The sequence below is a fragment of the Micropterus salmoides genome, unplaced genomic scaffold (genome assembly GCF_014851395.1).
Source record: "Micropterus salmoides isolate LMB-PRFRI ecotype aquatic unplaced genomic scaffold, ASM1485139v1 Ms_hic_scaffold_2743, whole genome shotgun sequence".
NCBI classification, from domain to species: Eukaryota; Metazoa; Chordata; class Actinopteri; order Centrarchiformes; family Centrarchidae; genus Micropterus; species Micropterus salmoides.
Genome location: NW_024041977.1, coordinates 1 through 18,711, shown reverse-complemented (window position 1 = coordinate 18,711; position 18,711 = coordinate 1). Strand labels below are relative to the sequence as shown.

Sequence of the window (18,711 nt, the reverse complement as noted above, 5' to 3'; positions counted from 1 at the left end):
TCTGCGAGGCCAAGCGGACGTCTCCCAGCATCCTCTACATCCCCCACATCCAGCAGTGGTGGGAGACAGCAGGGCCCGCATTGAGGGCCTCCTTCCTCAGCCTGCTAGGCAGCATCCCCTCCTTCACCCCCATCCTCCTCCTCGCCACCTGCAGCGTCCCCCATCAACAGCTGGACCCTGAGGTGAGTAGCTGGACTGAACCCTGGTCTGAAACCTTTTCCCTCTCACATTTATTGCATCAGATCATGGTTTTTAGCAGTTTTGTCCACAGGAAGCCAAACACTTTTCGCCTTTTAGAAAGAACCAACTGGAAGGAAAACCATTATGGAAGAGCTCTGGCTTCTGTTTCTATCCTCAGATTCAGTTTCTGTTCCGGGAAGATTACGGGGAGGTTTACACCATCAGTGTTCCCACCCGGCAGGAGAGGACAGACTTCTTCCAGGACCTCATTCTGGACCAGGCGGCCGAGGCTCCACCCTCCAACAAAAAAACATGTATGTTATTTCGGTGGTTTTACCTGTTTTTTGAGTCCCGAGTGTTGGATGATTAAACATCAACATAAACTTTGAAGATTGATCTGAAACAATTAAGTCAGTTGTGATATTTTGGACCTCCTCCGCTCTCAGTGACTCAGGCCATGGAGATCCTTCCCCTGGCTCCCCCGCCTCCCCCCCGCCAGCTGCCAGAGCAGGAGCTCCTCTATCTGGAGGAGCAGGAGGAGGACGTGCTGCGGGAGCTCCGCCTTCCTGCGTAATGTCACAGAGCGTCTGATTTTGGACCGCCGCTTCAAGGCCTTCACCAAACCGGTCGACATCGAGGAGGTGATTTTATTTTATTAAGTATTTCGGCAAAAAAGCCAACATGGAGGCAAACGATGATGTAAAGAAATCTCCCAAATGTCCTCCAGGTCCCGGACTACATGATGGTGATCAGGAAGCCCATGGACTTCTCCACGCTGCTGACCAACATCGACCAGCACAAGTACGTCACCGTCAGAGAGTTCATGTCTGACGCGGACCTCATCTGGCAGAACGCCCTCGAGTACAACCCAGACAGCGACCCCATGGGTGAGATCCTGAGACATTCACAGTATATTCCAACAGACTAAATACAAGAACCGGGCGTGGAGGTTGGGTTTTAGAGCCATCGTATAATAACAGAAACAATAGAGGCAGAGATTCATTTAAAGTCTTATTCAAAATGTCCAGATATTATTAACAGGTCGACCTTTTGTTTGCCCTTCAACTGGAGGTTTATCTTGCTTTTTATTTTCCATGCCTTTGCCGTCTCCATGAATCGGACGGAGCGGGTGAGTCCAGGTGGAAGCTCAGGTGCTGCATCGATTTCAGTCCTTGCGTGGACGTCAGTCATAAAGCAGACGGGTTTTCAAAAAGCTTGACAGTCTGACATTTTCATTGTGAACGCTTCGCTGTAAATCCACAGACATTCCTTCTTTGAGCCTCTCTGTGTCTGTGTCGGATGAGGGAAGTGGGTTTTACAGGTGAAATAAAACAGAAGCAGTTCGTTCACCTGGATTCACCGGCTCACAGTGGAAACGTGGAAGTAAATTTAAAAAAAGACCTCTCCGTCAGGCGCTCAGCTGGTAGTATCCAAGAGGTAAACTGAGTTAATTAGTCTATTAATTGATCAACAGAAAATTAAAACTGCAATGAGTTTGATAATTGATTTATCATTTGAGTCAATTATCAAACAAAAATGCCAAACAATTTGCTGCTTTTGTCTGTTATATAATATTAAATCATATAATGATGTGTACATTGAATATATTTGGGTTTTGGACTGTAGGTTGGATAAATCAAGATATCTGAAGACCTGAGACTCTAATAATCATTTGATAGATCTAACTATAATGAAAATAAAGTGGGTCTGAGTAAATGAGATGCTTCTGCCGCAGCTCAGATTTCTCAGCATCGTGTTTCTGCAGGACTGAAATCAGTTTCATAAATTTCACTGTGATATACATCCGAGTGACTTATGTATTTGTGTGTAGCACAAAATGTGACCTTAAAGTCGATATAACATGTTGTTGATCTCTGTGTTTGTGTGTCAGACCGCCACATCCGTCACCGTGCGTGCGCTCTGAAGGACACGGTGCGCGCCATCATCCGAGACGAGCTGGACGAAGACTTTGCGAGAGTCTGCGAGGAGATCCAAGAGTCGCGCATCAAGAGAGGTGAATCCTCCTGAGGGACAGGTTCTCCGGTCTCCTCGTCTGTCTGTTTGCTGAATCTTACCTGCAGCAGAGGTTCAACACTGACACCGTTAAATCAAATCAACCACAGCTGTTAAACAGCCTGTTAACTCGACGTGCTGCTACTCATGTCATCGAACCTCTTAACTGACACTCAATCTACCTTTATTTTGCTTTCAGCTTCTTCTGAGGCCAACCCAGAGCACACCGACGGCGTCCGCAGCTCGCCGTGGAGCAGAAACAGCCCCGGACCTCGACGTACGTCCACTCTGAAGGATGAAATGTGTTTTGTTCTCTTTGAAAGGAATATGAAATGATTTGGCTTTTATTATTGACTTCTACGGGTGAGAAACACTGGAACAACTTCCTTCTGCACCTGCCTCAACATGTAGTAATGCTGCACGCATGATTGTGTGACCGGAAATTATCATTAACCTCGACAAGCGGTCGTGTCCTTGGTGTTTTCCCTGAAAATTTAGGGACCTGGAGTGCAGTATGATTTTTACTTAAAGTTACACATGCAAAAACCTTATTTGCATGTGTAACTTATTATTTATAATTAACATTTACATAAATTCATGAACGTTATCGCACCAGAATTTCATAGCAAACTGCTGTCAGACCATCATGTAGTTAAACTCTGCAACACACAGCTGTTTATAAATGTGTAAAAAAATTATATTAGAAACTGATGAATGAGATTTTAGACATTTTGCTTATTGCTCAGTTTATCTGCGTATAATCTGCTACGTATACAAACAGATTCTTGACATTTGCCTGCTGTGTTGCATCAAAAGAGACAGTGGGGGTGAAGTAAAGGTACATGACAGGAAGCTGCAGAGTCTTTATTTAACCATCAAAGCGTCAGAGTGAAAGAGCGGAGGAGGAGAGGAAGAGGCAGCCTCAGCAGCACTGACAGGGAGGAGAGAAGGTAACAAGAGGCAGAGCACAGATGAGATGCAAAGGTCAAGAGAAGAAGAAGAGGAGATCAAGTGCAGAGACGAGGAGGTGTGATTGCTTCCCCACGGCCTTCACTCTCTACTCTCCTTCTCTATCCACCCTCATTTCTCTTTGCAGCTCGCAACAAGAAGCGCTACAAGCAGCGGAGAAAAACCAAGTGGAGCACCGGTGTCATAAAGAAAATCAAGAAGAAGAAGCCGCCCGTCCCTGCCTCGTCTTCCTCTACCTCCACGTCCAGCGGGGGGAACTCTGAATCAGGCCCAGAGGGAGACAGAGCTGTTGTGAACGGCTCATGCGCCGCGTCAGAGAGCAGCGACGGCGAGCAGAGACACCCAACAGCCACGAACGGGTATCATCACGACTTAAACGGCGTCACAGGTATCCAAAATGGAGTCCTTGTCAATGGGTACCACGATCACCCCGAGCCACTTGACCTCCAGCCAGCAAAACGATCTCTGAACCTCAGAGATCGAACCCGGACGTCAAAGACTACCTCGAACCTGGAGACGATGGCGAACGGGGTTTGTTTGAGAAAAACAGGTCTGTATGTGTGAGAAAGTGCCATTCGGCGGTGCGAGTTCATGCTCTACTAACTGGTCTTCACTGGACTGCGACAAAGCTACGCTGCTGCAGCTTCGAAGTGTGCGCATCAGGGAGTGAAAGTAAGACCGCTGCTTCTGCCGCTGCTGAACAAGCTTCAACAGGCCAAAGCTTCAGACTCAGAGGCTCTGCAGAAATCTGGGCATCGAGCCGAGCTGCCTCTGATACCTCATCAAAGCTGAGCCTTCACAGACATGTACTGAAGCGTCATGAGGGAGAGAGAAGAGGGTTTTCTTTACATGGTGCTCTTACTTAACGTGGTGGATTCATCCAGTCACAGCTTACAGGAACAAACACAGAGAGGGATTCAATTTCACGTAATAACATTAAGAAAACTAGTAACACGACAAGCCAAGCTGAACTTTACGGAAATAACATTAACTATTTTTGCATTTAATTGACAGTGAAGTCTAGGCAGGGTTCATACAAAGTATTTTTTAATTTTAAAGTTAGGAACATGCTTGACTTTGAATATACTGCTTGAAAAGTGCTTCATTTTTAACATAATCTTGTGTTTCATAAACACAATTACTCCTGCAAACCAAAAAATAATTTAGTATTTGAAATTAAATAGCTAGGAAAGCCCTGACTCTGAAATTAGCAATCTTTAAATAATCAGAACATACAATCGAAGTTAATATGAACAGCTGCAAAAATAAACAAAGTATTAATATACATTTATTTCTGTATTGTTATAAAAGAATTCTGTGAACTATATTTTGAACAAATCGATGGACGCATAGCAACTTTTTAGAGAGTCTGTGAATTTTAGTTTTAGTTACCTTTAAAGAATTTGACTTTCAATAAACTGTGCGAACCCTGTTGGGAGTCAGAAGAAGAATAAACCATGTGCGCCTCCTGTCCTCCTCAGAAAAGTGTAGCAGGGACGAGGCGAGAGCCGGCGAGGCCGCCTTGGAGCAGATGCAGCTGTTCAACAGAGGCAGATCTGTGGAGATCCTCGACGAGGAAACGCCGCCGCTGGTGGTCGATCACTGCAAACTGAGGGTGAGATGTTACCTTCTGTAGGATGAGGGGTAGCAGCAGTAGTACTTTGTCCCAAACAATGAGTAGTGACTCTTCTATCTGTCCTGTCACTCGAACCTGTGGGGCAAATGTTCGATGCTATTTTTCCTGTATTTGTGCTTTGGTATTTTAGGAGGTGTTGTGTGTTTTTCTTGGACCCCGAGTCTGACAAATAAAGTTGAACTTTCCTGCTCTGGCAATGAAACACAACATCTTCTTAATCCCGCCTACTAAACTGTGATTGGCTCTGTGGTTTTCCAACTATTTTAATCCCATAAAACTGGATTTGGGCCTGAAACCAGGTGACTGTGGTGACCTGGTGGTGACTGTAAGGATGCACCGACATCGACACTGATATCGGATCGGGTCGAAACTTACTCGAATAGCTGGATCAGGTATCGGGCTGTGCAATAAAACAATAATGATAATTATCGCAATATAATTTTCCTCAATAACAATATAAGAAAGGTTCAATATATCGTGTGTATAATTAGCACTTAATTTTCCTACTAAAATATTTATTTTGTTGAGGAAAAAGGGACTGAGAAAAGAATTTGAATCTTTTTTTGTTTGTTTGTTTTTAAAGATTTTATCATAATTGTTTTGAAAGTTCTACCTCAGATATGTTAAGTGATCCACTGTTTGGCCTCAACGGTTCTGACCATAAGGAAAAGTTTAAAAACCACAATTAACAATCTGGTTTCTTCTGCTTTCACTCAGGAGCAAAAATCAGCCTTCAAACTTGAAAGAAAAAATATTGATTTGATACTTATCGTGATAATCATCAATATTGAATAACTGAATACGAAAAATTATCCTGATAAACTTTTCGCGTGAATTGAATATTTTCAACTCAAGCGAAGAAGTCGCACGAGGCTGAGTCGCGATAGCCTATCAGTGTTGAGATTGTCTGTACGTCACCGAGGCTTCAGAGCGGTGTGGAGAGGACCAGGCAGAGCGGGGGATTGAAAATCTGCTGGCCGGCTGAGAGCTGCTAAACGTGGGGGAGAGGAGCAGGGAGCAGCGCTGCAAACATTGGACAAATAAACACCCATAATCGGTCGGATTCTGCTCTGACAACTATGCCGTTTACTCGCGGGAGGAGCTCGGAGTAAACTGCTTTCATTAAATTAGCTTTTTGCTATAGTTTTTGGGATTTCAACGTTGATTTATCTTCACTGGAGCTTCTCAGCAGCTAGCTTCCGTGCACATCCGGTTCAAGTGTTGTTAGCGTCGTTAGCTCTGTCGGACTACGACTTCATATTTATATAAAAACCGGACAAAGCTGGACATTACTTGGAGAAAAGAAAGCGAGGAGGTTGAACTACCTGGTGAGTTCAGAAAACATATGTCTGTAACTTTATTCCAGCTATTGTACTTTACTGTAACCCGTAGCGCTGATCGATCCAAAGCCCATTCAGAAAACAAACATTTTAGTAGTTGTTGTCCTGCTGTCTTGCTGACAGACCTGACAAAGCATGAATTCATATGTTTAACAAATCTGCATCATGTTGTAGTTATTTCGGCATCAGTTTGATCCGTTTATTGCAATATAATCACAGCAAAATGTTCACTTTGGGGTCATACAGCTGTACTAATGTCGAGTTGTGTTTATTCACGTTATCGCGTTAAAATCTCCTCACGTTGTGTGTGAACACTTGCAGCGAATGTACTCACGCGAGGAAAGCGAATATGCGCGTTTGGTCTGAAAGCACCATAATATAGCCTATCAAATAAAGCTCCCACCACAGAAACCTTTTATATTGCACCACTTCTCACTCCATGTGTACTGTACGGAGATGGGGGGCATGTTGAAATACTATATTATGCCATCTTTATTTAAGATATCAGGGGTAGCGTAATCTGATAGACTAATAATGATATTTTTGTTTATGTTACTGACGATCAGCCACTTTCTCGACGGCGGGCGTGGAAACAAACCACGCTTGTGGGTCACACGCATGCGCAGAACCCCTAAGTAGAACATCTGGATAGGTAGCATCAATCGACAGGACACCAGTCACCAATTAGCAACGACTCCCAGTCTGTTTCCCGGCTTTCCCACACTCCCAGCTCGTTATTGTAGTTACAGTAAGGAACACCGCTTATTAAAATCACACACTGGTATCTGCGTCGGGACTGCATCCCTGCCCTCGCAGTAAAGGTTTCAGTGGTATTTGCAGCTGTGATTATTTGTTGCCGGCGGAGTAATTGTTGTGTGTTCATCAGGATCTCCTGAGCAGAGCCGTGGCTACATCAGAAGGCGCCGAGGTGGAGCCGCTGGAGAAGCTTTACGCTGTGCTGGCTCAGTGCATCTACAGGCACAGACACAGCTACAACAAGACGGAGCTCATCCAGGTGCCACCTTCTTTAATTTCAGTCCTCAAGGCCCATCATTTTCTTTTTTAAATTGAACTGAAGAGTGAACAGTATATATATATATATATATATATATATATATATATATATATTAACGTGATATTGAATGTTTCTGTTTCCAGCTTCATGTTCATTCTGTCTTTTTTTTTTTTTTTTTCTCCCCCTCCAGGAAATGAAGAAAGAAATCGACAGCTTCTCTTGATCACAGGTCTATTTTAATAAAAAACCTCAGTGCATTTAAACAGGAAGTGGTTTGCTGCTCATTCTGTCAGCTGTTATTTATAATATTAGTATTTAATCACGTGACCAGTTTATTTAAGAGTAATCCTTATGATCATGCAGTATTATTTCACTTTAATTTATCATGACGGAAGCTTAAATAAAAGTGCTATAGTGGATTAATTATCAGTATTGTTTGTGTGTTTTCTGTTCAGCAGCCAACTGAAGGACTTTCTAACTTTCAGTCCAGACTGTTCGTAACTGATCTGGGAACAGATTAAACAGCTCAACCAAAGGTTGGAAGTGACACTAAAATCCACCTGAACACTTGGAGTTTTGTTTAGTCTGTGTTATTCACAACATTCGATCGCTGTACGTAACAGATATTTTAATTTTCCATCTGATATTTGTGCTTAATATAAAATTTAGTTGAATTCTCACCGAGTAATTTTTACTTTTCATACAGTAAGTATGATTTGAGGTACTTTTCTATGGTAATTCAAACGTATACTTCATTACCTACAGTATTTAAATAATAATAATGAGTAATTAAAATTTGCTGTACTTCTGCCAGTGGTGGACAAAGCACTCAGATCCTTTTACTTAAGTAAAAGTACTAATACCTCACTGTAAAAATACTGTTAAAGTTCTGCATTGAAAATGTTAATTAAGTAAAGTACTCAATGCAGAAAAATGTTATACTGTTATTTTTATATCATGAGATTATTATTCCTCATGCATTCATGTAAAAGCAGGATTTTACTGCTGTGGTTGTTTGAGGTTGAAATATTTTGTATCAGACTGCAATTAATTATCTTTATGGATTTATACGCTCATTATTTTCCCCATTAATCGATTGCAAAAAATCCTGAAAATAGTGACACCTTCACAATGTTTGTTCTGTCACTCAAAACATCACAACTATTAAAAAAATACATTAAAATAACCAAAAGGAAAAGCAGCAAATCTTCACACTTGTGAAGCTGCAACCATGAAATGTTTTTACATGAAAATTCACTTAAAGGATTATCAAAATAGTTGCCAGTTAAATCAACAAATTACTACCTATACTTGTAAAAAATCTTCATATGTTTTGTGAGTACAAATCTTACTTTGTAAAGTAAGCGAAGCTGTCAGATAAATGTAGTGAAGTAAAAAGTACTATAAAAGTAATATTTGATGTGGTGGAGTACCTCTAATAGTACTTGAGTAAATATACTTCATTAATGTCCATCACTGACTTATGATTACATGTTAATGCATCAGTACAATATTATACTGCATGATTATGATAATATCACTCTGACAGGAGTACTTTTGATACTTTCAGTTTAATTTTCAGATAAAAATAATTAACTTTTACTTGTGTAAGGTTTTTGTGCAGAACTTTTACTTGTAACAGAGTATTTGTACTCTGTGGTATTGCTGGACAGTAAAGAATGTAAATTGTACTTTGACCTGTGTAAATAATCAGTGTCTTCGGTGCAGCACTGTTACTTCTTACATAACTGCATCAGTACCTTGATCAGCACTCGGTGGTGGATCGACCTACTTCACTGCGATAGTTGGAACACGCTCCTGTCGTCGCTCTATGACGCACACGAACCTTCAAATAAATCTGTCACGCTGACGTCAGTACGCCGACGGTCGTTTCCGCTTTACCTTCAAATAAATGATTGGGAATTGGACAAAAATCTAAAGACAGGTATACATAATACAACAACACAGTCTGTAAAGTACACATTTATCAAAAAGGTCTATATTCCTATAAAATAATCAGAAATTATTTTGTTAGAATTGCTCGCTTGCACATCAAGGTATTAAAGGAAAACAAATAATAAAAAAAAGTTAATTAGAAAATATAAAGATATATATATATATAGATATAGATAGATAGAGATAGATATATATAGAGATAGATATATTACTGTGTGGTGTATACGTGTATTTAAATAGTCTTTGTATATAAATATATAACCTATTTTATTTAAATGTTACTATATTTTAATACAAATTTAATTATCTGTTAAGTTCTGTGCGTGCAGCATTAAGGGACTACAAACATTCATTTCGTTATACAACTTTATGTGGTACAATGACAAATAAACAACCTTGTAGTATTTTTACAGTATTAACAGAAGTGTAAATGATAAATAATGAGTACCGGTAGAGTTGATCCTTAAAAGAGTAATAAAAACAGAGAAATATTTCAGTGTATGTGAGTATTGCACTGCAAGGTCCAGTTTAATGAGTTTAATGACTAAGAGTTTCTGTGCCTGACACGCTACATATTAGAAATAAAAAAAATAAAGAATATAAAACAAGTAAGGCATTGATACATAGAAAGAAATAAATACCATTTTTCATAGTTTAAAATCACGAGGTCTTTCTTCTTTTTAATGAATATCGTAAATTGCATCTGAAATTTGACGTGTAATAAAAATAAACCCCTAGGGTATTTGTATGATTAAAACCGTTTATACAGTATCTCACAAAAGTACACCCCTCACATTTTCCTAAATATATGATTATATCTTTTCATTTGACAACACTGAAGAATGACACACACACAATGAGTGTACAGCTTGTATAACAGTGTAGATTCACTGTCCCCCCCTAAAATAACACATCACACAGCGACAGATGTCTATATCGCTGGCATCGAAAGTGAGTACTCCCTTTTGTGAGATACTGTATATATTATAGTATATATAACATTATTTTATGGCTTCATCTTGTGTTTTTTGATGTGAGAACAAACCAGGAATTTAAAGTTTAGCTGTTTCATATGAAATAATAAAAACAGAAGAATTTATTTTTGGTATTTGTGTGGAATGTTATTTATTAGTTTGTTTATTTATTTTTTTGTTTCACATAATTAAAAAAATAAAGGATATTTTTTAAGAGTATGTGCGAGAGCATGATAGAAATCTGTAATGGCTTTTATGAAAGACATACAAAAGATAAAATAAACATATAAACTCTTTCTAATAGTAGTGTTAAAAAATTGCATATATAAAATAAGTGTAGTAGTAAAGAAGTAAATTTTAAAAATGCCAAAATTGCCATATTTAGACTAAGAGCAATCTTTTTTCGAATTCTAAAGTGTTTTGGCTGCAGGGCATTACTAAGTCTATTTTTGTACATAGACAATGACACAGAGGAATCAATTAAATGTACATTTTAGGATAAGTTGAGTTATTGAGATAACAACGATATTTGATAGAAAAGTGACCACAGGATGTTTTACACAAAGGAAGATCAAAATTCTTAGTCTGTCTAGTTTGATAATTGTGAATTGTAAACAAAATCTATCAGCTATAGGGCAAATTTGCATCTACGGAGCCCCTGAAGTCCCATAAGATGATATTTTTGGGAACAAGATAATTATTTTGTGGGAAGAAGTTCTTAAAATAAAAAACAAAATCAACTTATGGGACATCAGGGACTCCGTAGTATTATTTTATCTCACTTTAAAAACAAATGTACAGGTTTGAAGAATGTTAATTTAAAAAAAGTCTACACAGCTAACTGCACTTGCACTCAGTGTTCGCTGCATGGCAGGTTAAATCTTGTTAATTCCTGTTTGTAGTTTACATTCTATGTGTATTTGTTATTTTTTTATTTGTTATTTAATCTTATTATGTCATATTCAAATGATAAACTTTTTATTTTGTAGCAAACTACTTTAGCAACATTATTTTACTGAAATATTCATGCCTATAAAAGCACACTGAACTGAACGGAACAGATTTTTGTGATGTGTTTTTCTTTTTAAATGTGTTGTTATTATTCTCATAGACATGTTATTATTATTCATAGACATGTTATTATTATTCATAGACATGTTATTATTAATCATAGACATGTTATTATTATTCATAGACATGTTATTATTAATCATAGACATGTTATTATTAATCATAGACATGTTATTATTATTCATAGACATGTTATTATTCTTCATACACATGTTATTATTCTTATGACATGTTATTATTATTCTTCATAGACATGTTATTATTCTTCATACACATATTATTCTTATGACATGTTATTATTCTTCATAGACATGTTATTATTCTTTTGACATGTATAGACATGTTATTATTATTCTTCATAGACATGTTATTATTATTCTTCATAGACATGTTATTATTCTTATGACATGTATAGACATGTTATTATTATTCTTCATAGACATGTTATTATTATTCTTCATAGACATGTTATTATTCTTATGACATGTATAGACATGTTGTTATTATTATGACATGTATAGACATGTTATTATTATTCTTCATAGACATATTATTATTATGACATGTATAGACATGTTATTATTATTCTTCATAGACATGTTATTATTCTTATGACATGTATAGACATGTTATTATTCTTCATAGACATGTTGTTATTATTATGACATGTATAGACATGTTATTATTATTCTTCATAGACATGTTATTATTCTTATGACATGTATAGACATGTTGTTATTATTCTTCTTCATAGACATGTTGTTATTCTTCTTCATAGACATGTTGTTATTCTTCTTCATAGACATGTTGTTATTCTTCTTCATAGACATGTTGTTGTTATTATTCTTCTTCATAGACATGTTATTATTCTTCTTCATAGACATGTTGTTGTTATTATTCTTCTTCATAGACATGTTATTATTCTTATAACATGTTATTATTATTCTTCATAGACATGTTGTTATTATTCTTATGACATGTATAGACATGTTGTTATTATTCTTGATAGACATGTTATTATTCTTATGACATGTATAGACATGTTATTATTATTCTTGATAGACATGTTGTTATTATTCTTCTTCATAGACATGTTATTATTATTCTTGATAGACATGTTGTTATTATTATTATTCTTCATAGACATGTTATTATTCTTATAACATGTTATTATTATTCTTCATAGACATGTTGTTATTATTATTCTTCATAGACATGTTATTATTCTCATAACATGTTATTATTATTCTTCATAGACATGTTGTTGTTGTTATTATTCTTCACAGACATGTTATTATTCTTATAACATGTTATTATTATTCTTCATAGACATGTTGTTGTTATTATTATTCTTCACATAGACATGTTATTATTCTTATAACATGTTATTATTATTCTTCATAGACATGTTGTTATTATTATTCTTCATAGACATGTTATTATTCTTCATAGACATGTTATTATTATTATTCATAGACATGTTGTTGTTGTTATTCTTCATAGACATGTTGTTATTATTCTTATGACATGTATAGACATGTTGTTATTATTATTCTTCATAGACATGTTGTTATTATTATTCTTCATAGACATGTTATATTCTTCATAGACATGTTATTATTATTCTTCATAGACATGTTGTTGTTGTTATTATTCTTCATAGACATGTTATTATTCTTATAACATGTTATTATTATTCTTCATAGACATGTTATTATTCTTATGACATGTATAGACATGTTGTTATTATTATTCTTCATAGACATGTTATTATTCTTCATAGACATGTTATTATTATTCATAGACATGTTATTATTCTTCATAGACATGTTGTTGTTATTATTCTTCATAGACATGTTATTATTCTTATAACATGTTATTATTATTCTTCATAGACATGTTGTTATTATTCTTATGACATGTATAGACATGTTATTATTATTCTTCATAGACATGTTATTATTCTTATAACATGTTATTATTATTCTTCATAGACATGTTGTTATTATTCTTATGACATGTATAGACATGTTATTATTATTCTTCATAGACATGTTATTATTCTTATGACATGTATAGACATGTTGTTATTATTATTCTTCATAGACATGTTATTATTCTTATAACATGTTATTATTATTCTTCATAGACATGTTGTTATTATTCTTATGACATGTATAGACATGTTGTTATTATTATTCTTCATAGACATGTTATTATTCTTATAACATGTTATTATTATTCTTCATAGACATGTTGTTATTATTCTTATGACATGTATAGACATGTTGTTATTACTATTCTTCATAGACATGTTGTTATTATTATTCTTCATAGACATGTTGTTATTACTCTGATTTTTCAGTGAATCCCTTACCTCAAGCTTTTATTTTGAAATATTCAAACCGGATGCATTTCTCGGCCGTTGGTCGCTTGTAGCGGCGGTACAAAAAATAATGCCATCGTCAGATTCGGTGAACTATCGGTGCCTTTTTATATTAAACTCTCCTTTTTATTAACAAAGCGACGGAGCAAACAATGCGAGTCGACAGCCGAAACCGGAGCTAACGGCGTTTAGACAGCTTGTCCCCGGCCGTCAGAGTGTCTCTGTGTCCGGCTGCAGCAGATGGGATCCTCGGTGTATTTGGCTAAAAAGGCGGAAGACTGCGCACCAACAGCCCCAACCAGAGATGATACAAAGCTCCAGCCGCTAGCCAGCTAACTATCTGTTGGGAGATGCTGGTAAACGGCAGCCGATCCACCAGGTAAACACACACCGAGCTGACAGCAGGACCGACCCGTTAATAATAAACACAACGCTCGGCTAGCTAACGCTAGCCGCTAGGACGGTGTCGCTGCGGTCGTTCCTCTTTCTCTGTTAAACATCTCAGACAGAAAGCTAGCTGAGAAGACACGGGGTTATTATTATGACTGGAGTCTGCGCAGGTTAACAGCTCGGTGTCTTTTCTTCTCTCTGTGCGGACAGGAAGTGCATTTTCTGCTGCAGCACCAGAGTTTGCTAGGAGGAGCTGAAACAAACAGCACAACAGTTTGATCAGCGCGCACAGGGCTAATATCGCATCAGCTCACACTTTCCCACATATAGTTAACACATGTAATGTATTTAAAGATGATAAGGTGCAGCCGGATAAGAAACATAGGCAGAGAAATGTAAATATAAATGATAAGATGATCATTAGTGTAGAAAGATAAAACGCAGTATAATGTAAAACTTAAATAAAAAGCAGAGTCCCAATTAGACGCCTGTTCCCTTTTACTGGCCTGGTGTGGCCTCACGTTTTGACAAATAAATGCAGGTCTCAATTAGAAGCCTGGTCTGGTTTTTATGGAGGTTCTTTGGATCTATAAAACCTGTTGAAGCCCACTGGGTCACCTGCTTAAACTGCTTCTAAGCTGCTTAGACTGTCCATACCCAGAAAAATGATGTGTCAATATGGACGTGATACACACATTTAGATCAGTTAGATTCTCCACAACACAAACATGTAGTTCGTTTTATGGAAACAATGAGCACCAAAGTATTTTCATTCAACATCCACCGGCACGTTAAAGGAGTTAAAGGCCTGTCCCAAATATAGACGGGGTGAGTTCAGCAAATAAAAGCCTGGGCTATTGATTTAAGTTTCACGGCATGCACATGAGCATGCAAATAAGATGTGCTACATCCACAATTTCCACAATACTTAAGTGTACATTGTTTGCTTTGCTACTTTGAGCAGAGCTTCACCCCTTTTCTGAAAACAATAAAATACGGCTGAAAAAATGCGGCCGATTTGTGATGTTTCCAGTCAGGATGCTTTCTGTTGCTCCTCTGTAAAAGCTAACCGGTAAATTTTAACTATTTTTTTTTTTACTTACCTGTTTAGTCAAGGCTCATTAGTTTCTCATGTGATGGAACAGGAACTCCAGGTGTGTCGTGTTACACCTGAACACACCTAAATGAGCTAAAGGAGAAACATCTGCAGAGTCTGGCTGAACCGATTTAAAACATTCCCACGTCTGATTGTGGCCTTAAACATAACTTTTACATGTTTATTATTGTTTACTTCTTTCCTTTTTGTCTTCAGGAATTAAGGACAACACAGGAAACATTTCGACAGATGACGTCCCACTTTATGGAGCCACAACGGGACGACTTGAACTGAGACGGCTTTAATACTCGGCTTTAATACAGCACTTTTCCCGACCTCAGGATGGCGAGCAGGAGGAAGTCCACCACACCGTGCATGGTTCCTCCTCGAGAAACCGTTGACTCGGACGAGGAGATGGAGGACGTCACAGATACGGCTGAGACGGGGGACAGTAACGGCGTGGCGGCCGTCTCCTCAGAGGTTTCTGGTCTGTTTGAGCAGCGAGGCGAAGACGCAGATGTCAGACAGGTCTCAGACCACTATCTGGATTCGAACATGGCAGAGGGGGGCTACGAGTGCAAATACTGCAGCTTCCAGACGACAGAGCTCAACCTGTTCACCATGCACGTGGACACGGAGCATCCCGATGTCGTCACCAACACGTCCTACGTCTGCATGGAGTGTGACTATCACACCAAGAGGTATAAAACTGTTTTTACACTTATATACGTGTGAGAGAGTTTGGGCAGGGCGACATTTACTCACCTGAACTCTTCAAATCAAACCTGTCACTGTAAGTTTATCTGGATTACAGCATCAGCATCAAGTATATTTAGCTTTCATTTCATTTCCAGCTTCTCAAATTTCTGTTTTATGTCTTCTTATATAGTTTCCAGCAGCTTTTGATGGGAGTTTTATTTAATTTTTACATTAATCAATCACAAAAAAGTGGCATTCAAAATGTGCGTCTCACATTGGCCTTAATTACGCTGAAGATATACTGCTAGATATTCAGCGCTTCTTTAGATCTTCAGAAAACTCTTACAACTCTGTTTCAACACATCCGTTTCTAATGTATTTCAAGCCCGCGTGATGACAATAACGCCGCTCCGCTCTGTTCTCTAGTATATTTATTAATTCTGAACGTGTCGCGTGTCCAGATTGCGACACTGCACTGTCACATGTGAAGTCGACTGGATGAACGGTTCTTGACATAATCGAAACATAAACAGACAGAGATGCCTGCTGTTTATTAGGGAGATTTCAAAATGAAATGTACATTAAAAGAACGTTGTGTGTTCATTTTGATCTCACTCATCAAAGTGCTGAGAGAAATGCAAGTAAATGATGTTTCCTTACATTATAATTATCTGCCATGACAGCAAACAGCATGAAGGCTTTCTAAGCTACAATCGATCCTTGTGATGACAAGTGCCGTCAAGCCCGCTCACTCAGGGCGGGCACGTATGAATCAATGACAAAACTTCATGTCGTTCAAATCCTTTCAGGCGTTTCAGTGACGTACGAAGCTTCAGACGTCATCTGTCACGTGGGAAAGGCAATTTGATACAATCTTCAACACACTCTTTCAAACCAGTATGCTTTGCGAAAGTGAAACGAGTTTCGGCGCCTCGGTATCAAACGTCCCATTCCTTCCTTTCAGTCCTACAAAATAATGCTCATTGGTTACACAGAGCATAGAGAGCCACAACTCTCTGAATTTGTTAAAAACCAAATTGAAATTCTCTTGTAAAGAGAAAATTTAAGAATATAATAATCACACAAAACTTTTTAAGTGCTCTCAGTCCAAGTTATTTATTTAATCCCATTAAATAAACCAAACCTAACTGACCAGCGTTTCTCCCCCTCTAGTTATGACACTCTGCTGGCCCACAACGCTCGCCTCCACCCGGGCGAGGACAACTTCACACGGACGATGGTGAAGCGAAACAACGAGACCATCTTCCAGCAGACGGTCAACGACCTCACCTTCGACGGCAGCTTTGTCAAAGTGGAGGACGACGAGGCCGAGGAGACGTCCCGCAAAGGCATCGCCCTCAGCAAGACGCCCATCATGAGGATCAAGAGCAGACCGGATCCCAAGAAGTTCACCGCCTCGCACAAACTGGCCGTCGACGACGTCATCAAAGTGGAAAGCGACGACGAGGACGACGAGAACAAGGAGCCGCCCACGCTGTCTCCCGCCCCGATGACACCCGCCGCAGCGCCCCTCGCCTCGTCCCCGTCTCCACGCCGCTGCAGGTCCAGGCCGTCCCGCAGAGCATCGTGGTCAACAGCCCAACGTGCTGCAGATCAAAGGCGGCTCGGGCGGCGGCGCCATGCTGCCTCCTGGGACGCTGGCTCAGGTTCTGTCGGCCCTGCAGAACCAGCAGAACAGCATTCAGACGCAGACTCAGCTCCTCATCCCCATCAGCAGCATCCCAACATACAACACGGCCATGGACAACAACGTCCTGCTGGTCAGCGCCTACAACAGGTAAGTGCACCTGGAGGGGCGGGGCTACGACTTATTATCTTCAGTAGATTTCTGACTCCAAGAAAAGCAGATATTATTTATACATTATGGGCTTTATAATTTAAAAGTTTAACAGTTTATTGAGATCTTGAACACCAGCAGGAGGATGAGGCAGCTGGAAGTTGGCCAATCAGAAGAAAGTGGGCTTTTAGGGAGGAGGCACTTAAAGAGACAGGAGCTTAAAGAGGTGGTATTCTGCTTTTTGGCTTTTCCCCTCTCCTTATTGAGTTATAAGCCTTTTTTGTGAATGTAACAGGTTTGCAAAGTAAAAAAAGCCCAAAGTCCAGAACAAACAGAGTTCCCGTCTCCCACAGAAAACAGCTCGTTTGTAGTCCAGCCGCTTCCCTTCGCTAAAGCTAAATGTGCCTCATATAACGCGCCAAGAGGCTAGTCCGACACGTGACCACACAGCTCTCCTTCCCTTCCAAACACTAGCTACCCTCCAGGCAGTCAGTGGACATAAAGTTGTTCCTGTGATGTAGAGACAGAGCTCAGTTAAAACTTTATAGATGAAAGATCCTTTTGTTGCAGATTAATAACTCACCGCTCTGACACTCTCGCTCCAGTCCATGTACAGCTGAATCGAAGCTGTTTACCGGCTTCTCGCTGACCCGCCCTTCTCTGCTTCTGATTGGCTAGTAGTCCTTAACTAGGAACTGCACATGTGCAACTCCCAACAAAGATCATTTAGAGACGAGATGCATCACTCCATAGCTAAAACAAAGCCTTCAACACGGTGAAAAGAGGAGCTGCAGCAATGTGCAGTATGACAAAAAAATATGGTGTTAAACCCTGTAAATCTGTTCTGGTCCAACCCCTAAATAGGATTATGAACCTGATTATGAGCAGAATACCAACTTAAGGATTAACTTAGGGGCCAGTAAAAGTTAAACAAGGATTTTATTGAACTGTGAATCAAGCAGAGTTCTCTAGCCGAGTCCCAGAATAAAAATACTGAGCTGGAAATGAGCATAATCGTCCCCTTAATTTAAAATATTATCAAACCACGTGTCACATTCAAGTCTCAGGACACAGCATACTTTTTATAAATGAAGCATTGTGATGCTTCAGAGACGCCACGGCCTGCAAATCATAGCAGCAGAATCATATCATCACAGTGTTTCCCACAGAATAACAACTTGGGCGGCG

At 38.9% G+C, this 18,711-nt stretch overlaps 1 protein-coding gene and 1 pseudogene across 1 annotated transcript; both read left to right on the top strand.

Annotated features, from left to right (window-relative positions):
* The first annotated feature begins 5 nt into the window (after positions 1-5).
* On the top strand, positions 6-7,579 carry LOC119881849 (annotated as a pseudogene).
* Positions 7,580-13,369: 5,790 nt separating this feature from the next.
* LOC119881847 (zinc fingers and homeoboxes protein 1-like) lies at positions 13,370-17,523 on the top strand (the record flags this gene model as incomplete). The annotated part of the gene is made up of 3 exons (XM_038691951.1): positions 13,370-13,919; positions 15,243-15,727; positions 16,899-17,523. Coding segments are annotated over exons 2-3 (984 nt in total), but the record flags the coding sequence as incomplete, so codon positions are not given.
* Positions 17,524-18,711: the final 1,188 nt, after the last annotated feature.